General features: G+C 36.4%; 1 protein-coding gene across 1 annotated transcript; it reads left to right on the top strand.

Annotated features, from left to right (window-relative positions):
• Positions 1 to 2,463: 2,463 nt before the first annotated feature.
• Positions 2,464 to 4,444, top strand: LOC145058667 (uncharacterized). Its single transcript, XM_079006568.1, has 5 exons — positions 2,464 to 2,577; positions 2,646 to 2,787; positions 2,857 to 3,056; positions 3,146 to 3,233; positions 3,598 to 4,444. Exons 1-5 carry the CDS (start codon positions 2,569 to 2,571, stop codon positions 4,278 to 4,280), a joined length of 1,122 nt encoding a protein of 373 aa, XP_078862694.1. The 5' UTR covers positions 2,464 to 2,568; the 3' UTR covers positions 4,281 to 4,444.
• The last annotated feature ends 2,195 nt before the right edge of the window (positions 4,445 to 6,639 follow it).

Here is a 6,639-nt window from a genome sequence, read left to right as displayed (position 1 = left end):
GAGTCCACAACTTAGACCTCGCGTCTTATCCCGCTTCTACTTGGCGAGTTGGTCCTTCAACTCGCCGAGTCCAAGGCCAAAAATGCAAATATTTAAAGAGTTAATTACAAAGAATACTTACCAAGAACCAGGTGCTACAGTAAGTGTGTATGTGTTTGATGTTCTAAAAAAAGATGTAGTGACTATCACCACATGGGAAATTTTGTGGTCAAGGTGAAATAAACCAAACAACGACTTGATTTTTGGTTTTAGTTGTACTTTTACCTTTAACATGTCTTAGATCCATTGAGTATAAAATGAAAGAGTAACTGATTTAGAAGAAGGTTGTGGCGTTATTGTTGGTGATTTTAGTGTCATGAATATTTTAGTGCAGTCAGGATTTTATTCGAGACAAGCTTAAGACTTTTTTGTTGTATTTCAAGGCAGCAGGTGTAGAGTGTACACTTGGATAACTAAATATGAGTCAAGATTCGGGAACAAGGGGGTCCGGGAGCAACACCTTTGGTGGGATTCCAAGAGGCATCGCCCCTGGCAGGGTGTAGAGGCAGTGAACCTAGCGGGTTCCAAGAGGCAGAGCCCTTGAAGGAGGTCCCACTACTCGTGTTAGCAGGCAAGGTCAAGGCGTCATTCTTAGGTGTGCGACAGTGTCTTGACCGAAAAATAATTCATATAGAGAAAAGGGGTCATACTAAAATTTTCCTACCAGAACATAAGGAACGTGCCTTATTTAAAGTGGAGACATTCCACCCTTAAAAATTGTCATCATCTTGGTATATAATCAAGATATTAACATTGTAAAAGATAGATATAAGAAAAATAAGGACTATTTCTCTTTCTAAACCTTTGTCTCTACAAAACACAAAAACGGAATTTTGCCAGAAATTTGGAATTGTTGCTAAACATGCAATGACCCGTATGGAGATCTAGCTTATTGATCTAGTGCTTCCGAGTGCTTGCCAGATTTGAATGACTGAGCTTAGCTTGCCATGTTCTTGCAAGAAAGAATCTCTTCTCCGAATCGAATCTACGCATATTGAATCAATAAAGACTTGAATAGAGGCATTCCTTCAAATATAGTTCATCTTGTTGATGATCTATACTACACTAAGGCTAGATCCGGACTAATCCTAGCATATTCTTTTGAAGGAAGGTGAACATGAAGCAACTGCTAGTTCCTTACAGTAGGTAGCTTACCTGTGATTATGAAGTAACGTGAGAAGCGTTATGCAATAGAGAAGTCAACTAGTGCACTTAGACATATAGTTGATTTCATTAAGGATTTGAATTGCAAGAAGGTCGAGTAGTCCTTAGTCCTTAGACCGTTGAGCGAAACTCTTGTCATCCTCCTCTTATGAGGGGATAGGAATGAAAGAATTATTATAAAACTACGAGGTTGCCCCCACATAGAGCTCTCTTGCTACCTTATAATAGGTAATTAGATTATAGGCAAAAATTTCTTGGATTATTCCGAATCAAATTTTGTGATACTCCAAGACGCAAGGGTTGAAAACATAGATTTTGGAAAAAGCATTTCATATACATGATCATTGAATTATCCAAATAATTTCATTGATATTTTATACCCAAAAAGCGAAAATTCAAAGACAATTCGATCACATTTGAATCGAATTTTACTAAATTTGCTTAATCTAATATGCATGGTTTCACTCCCTAGCTTGTAAATCGTTATAAAAGTTCCCCTTTAAATAAAAATATATTACTCACTTGCTTAATCGAATTCAAAAACCCATACGTGCCAACATCATCAGCCATCCATCATACATGCATGATATATGATTGGTGATACCATAAACAATTAAGTATCATGCGTCACATACATGCCCTAAAAGTTATACATTAAATGTTTACAAATAATCTGAATGGTTGGTTTAGTGGCACTAGTAATCATCTATCGTCTATTGAAGCAAAATTATTTGGATTTAATTTTGTTGGATGAATTTTTAAATCGGTTAAAGATTTAATTAAAAAGCTAACAAAATATAAGAAAAAATGTTACAAAATATTAAAAAACCATTTAACTTACTTTCTATGGTTACTACTAAATAACAGTAATAAGGATTAATACAAAATATTATAGGACACAGTTATATCATTTCTCGGTTTCCTACAGTATTAATTATATACAAACTAATCAAAGTTTTTAAAATAGATATTAATATTTCAACTTATATTCAAAATGGTCATCCATTCTACAAATGTCAAAATTTCCAGCTAAGACAAATCTTATCATATTCCGTACAAATTATTAATAAAATACTCTTATAATAAAAATATTTCACTATTTGTAAAGACTCGTATTTTGAAAGCATTATCTTTGAAATTAAAAAATATGAAAACTAATTTTCCATTTTCAAGAGAATAATATTAAATAACAAAGTACACATGTCCTATTTGATTTTTATTCTAAATACAAGTTATTCTTGAAGCCCGTGTATATATGGTGTGCTATGGATAGAGCTTGAGAAAGGAACCAACTCCCTATAAATACCCTCCATTGCTTCCAATTTCCAAAAATTATTAATTCCGCCCTCAAAATCTTTAATCAAAATGAGTGAGGTTAGTTTTCAAAATCCTTGCCTTTATTTTCTTTCTAGTGTAATTACATGCTTCTATTTTTATTACAGAAAGAAGCTAATGAGAAGAAGGTCGTTGATGAGAGTGGAAAGAAGAAAGTTGATGATGTTCCAATAACCATTGTTCTAAAGCTCGACTTGCATTGTGATGGGTGTGCCAAAAAGATCAAAAAATCCATTCGTCACTTAGAAGGTATAATCATGAATCAAACTGTATTTTTACACATGCCTTTCGTTGACACAAAGAATCTATTGTATGTAGGTGTTGAAACTGTGAAAGCTGATTATATGAGCAACAAGTTAACAATAACTGGAAAAGTGAATCTTATGTATATTAAGGAACGGGTTGAATACAAGACCAAAAAGAAGGTGGAAATAATCTCTCCCAAACCTAAAAAGGATGAAGGAGATGAAAAGAAAGCTGATGATAAACAAGCATCCAATGACCAAAAACCCAAAGAGGTACAATTAATTGCGTACATAGTTTTTATTCTTTATTATTGAGTGGTATATATGGATGATTGATTTGTATTTTAATGGTGGTTATCTAGGCTCAATCAACTACTGTGGTGTTGAAGATTCCACTACACTGCGATGGTTGCATACACAAAATTAAACGACTCATCTCAAAGATTGATGGTTAGTACAAAAAATTCTCATTAGAATATTGTTATCATTATTTAATGTTGAAAAGGTTTTTTTTTTATTAATTTGAATAAGAGAGTTAACTGTGTTTTTAATTAATCAACGACAAAATTGAGTATATTATTGATCTAAAATATTACATATTGTGTTGGGTTTGTAGGCTCCAAAATGCTTTTTTCTTAATAGTTTTTTTAACAATATAATGGGTCTTATTAGTGGCAAATTAATAAAAGTTTTTCCCATGATGCATTAGGTAGTATTCTTGAATTATAGTTATTATTTTAATGTGATTCAAATAATAATAATAAAACTGCTCAATTTTGTTAAACTAATTAATTGTTTTTCCTATTTTGGCCAGGAGTAAAGTCGGTAAAAATAGAGAATGACAAGAACTTGGTGATTGTGAAAGGAACAATGAATATGAAAGAACTTATACCATACTTAAAAGAAAAACTGAAAAGAAACGTCGACTTAGTCCCTCCACCTAAGAAAGAAGAAAGCAAGGGTATTGATGAGAAAAAAGATCAAAAGAAGGTCGAAGTGGAAGGAGGTGGCGATAAAAAAGAGAAAGAAGGTGGCAACGATGGTGATGATAAGAAGAAAAGCGATGTGGGAAAACCGACAGACAATAGTACTAAAGATGGCGAGAAGAAGAAAAACGACGATGAGGTGATCACAGCCAAAGCCACAAATGGTGGCGATGAAAAGAAGAAGTCAGCCGACGAGGCACAAACGGCCGTAGGTGGTGGTGGTGGTGGTGGAGAGCGGAGCAAAAATGTAGAAGTGGCAAACAAATTTGAGTATTACAGAAATGATAATCCGTATGTATACACGATGCCTGTCTATAATCAGAGTTATCATAATCAAGATTATGGAGTTTCAGTCTCTTCGAGCATGCATGGTTATGCAAATGAAGGCTATGCCATGGAATACTTACGTGGACCTCCGCTTCCTCCTTCACCCATGTCTCTTCACAATCCTCGCACTTCAGAGACCGATATATTCAGTGTGGAGAATCCTAATGCTTGCTCAGTCATGTGATGCAGACATGATCAACGATGTATGCTAGGCAATAATAAGCATGTCATGCAGAAATGTATGTAGATCGATGAGTTGATAGTAATTGTAAATTATTATTAATAGTATAAATTAATAGAGAATTTTGTAATTGATATATAATGCTAATTCGCATGCTTTTTGTCTTATATGATAGAAACAAATGGGCATCTCATTATTAATTTAATTGCTTTACGTGAGAAGGATTGAAGTAAAACTCATATAATACTAAGACCGTCACAACGGTACTCTTGCAAAAAAAAAATAATAATAATAATAAAAAATAAATAAATAAATAAATAAATGTACACTTGTCTTTCAAAAACGAAAGCCTTTCAAACTTCAAAGGGAGTGCGATCCAACAATTTCTTAGATTTCCTTTTTCTTGTTTAATTTTATTTCGATTTTCACTTCTATAAAACTGGACGTGTTCCCATTGTCAATTGGGAAAATGACTTAGGAGACCATGGAAGTTTTAAATTCGTTCAAAAAAACCAATCATGTCCAACCTAGTTGGGTTGATGTACTAGATTTTATATCTATGTCAGACTTGAGTTTAGGAGTTCGATTTCCTTAAACTACCTCTTGTGGTGCCACATATGAACAATTTTTCCGTGGAAGTCCCTATGGGGGCTGGTTTTGTTGTGTAAAAGAGCTCGAACCCGGTGTGCTCGTTGAAATATTGCGATTAGGTTTCCACTTAATTCATTTGCCACTTCAAAAAAAAAGTATTACATGTTCCAAAAACACCATCAAACAAAGACACATGTTCAAAAAACACCAACGAAGTACATTTTCTATTAAAAAAACATAATATCTATGGTTTGGGATAACTTACATGTTTAGTCTCTAACTTTTTTTTCTCAACTTGAACGGTCTCTATAGTTTAAATTTGTTTCAACTTCGGACCTTGATTGAGTTAAAAGACTAATGTACCTTTATTTGTAACGACCATAAAATTCGAGCCAAATTAAAACATTTTATCTCATTCAAAAACCATTAAGTTCATACATCTTGTTTTCAAAATAGTTTAAACATCAGAGTATCTCCCAGAACCATATCACATAAATCATAAAACATGAGGAGCGGTACGATCACGCTTTCGCCTTGCCACGATCTCCTGAAGTACCTAAAACAATACACTGAATTGTAAGCCCGAAAGCTTAGTGAGTTACCCCCAAAATACCAACCACACATAAACATACTCATAACATATCACAAATAGAACAGCCATGCACATCGGGTCTACTGTGTGACTGGTCCGCCCGCACCGGACATTCAGTCCACCTGGTCCACCCTCCGAGTCTAGCCATGTATATCGAGTCCATAGTGTGATTGGTCCTCCCGCACCGGGCCTTCAATACACCTGGTCCACTCTCTGAGTCTACAGTATGACTGGTCTGCCCACACCGGGCCTTCAGTCGACCTGGTCCACTCTTTGAGCCTCGACACGTCTGGTCCGCCCTCTTGGGGCCTTTAGCTTATCCAGACCGCTCGCCAGGCCTTCGGAATATCCGGTCTGCCCTGGGTATGTTGGCCTACAGCACAAAACAGGACCCGCCTCAACCCAACCCACGTTAAACAACCATGTGCACATAAACCAATCAATCACATACAAATCCTTAACCAGACAAACAATCTAACAGTTCACATAGCATATCAACATCCTAACCAGGATTCCGACCTAACCGGTCACTAGCATAACATTACCCTATATATCGGGTACCGACCTTAACCAGGTAACTAACATAACACCATCCTAAATACCAGGATGCAGATCTAGCATAACAATAACATAACAAACAATACCCAAATTTCCATCCGATAAAGGGCCGACCTTGGTGCTGTAGACCCTGTCGATATAGTGAGGATAACTCACCTGCAATTGTCGACTGGAAAGATAAGACCAAGCTACTCCGACCACCGACACGATCTTCACCACAGAACACTACCAAAGAACCAATTCCATAAATACCCAAAATTACCAAAATACCCTTGGAAGTCAAACTGGTCAACTCTTGGTCAAAGTCAAAGTCCTCAGTCAAATTCAACCTTCTTGGTTGATTCTACTCGCCGAGTCAACCCGCCGACTCGCCGAGTTCCCATTCCCAGAAAATTCTCATAACACAACTTAACTCGCCGAGTCGCCCCAAGACTCGTCGAGTCCAACGATCTCTGAGTCCCATCCTGTCCGACTCACTGAGTCGCCGACCGACTCACTTAATCCAAGGCTTTAACCAAAAGAGGTTGGGGTTCTGTGACCCGACTCGCCGAGTCCAAGAATAGACTTGCCGAGTCCAAGGCACTCTTCAACAGACTCGTCGAGTTGTTCTTCCACTCGCCG

This window comes from Lactuca serriola, chromosome 6 (genome assembly GCF_051521515.1).
Source record: "Lactuca serriola cultivar US96UC23 chromosome 6, Lser_US96UC23_V15, whole genome shotgun sequence".
Taxonomy (NCBI): Eukaryota; Viridiplantae; Streptophyta; class Magnoliopsida; order Asterales; family Asteraceae; genus Lactuca; species Lactuca serriola.
The sequence above is the reverse complement of the archived record's forward strand: the minus strand, read 5'-3'. Positions and strand labels throughout refer to the sequence as shown.

Excerpts from the sequence above, each read along its gene's own strand:
- LOC145058667 (XM_079006568.1), top strand. Across the intron at positions 2,788-2,856 it reads ATCCATTCGTCACTTAGAAG|GTGTTGAAACTGTGAAAGCT; the intron begins GTATAATCATGA and ends TATTGTATGTAG. Across the intron at positions 3,234-3,597 it reads ACTCATCTCAAAGATTGATG|GAGTAAAGTCGGTAAAAATA; the intron begins GTTAGTACAAAA and ends TATTTTGGCCAG.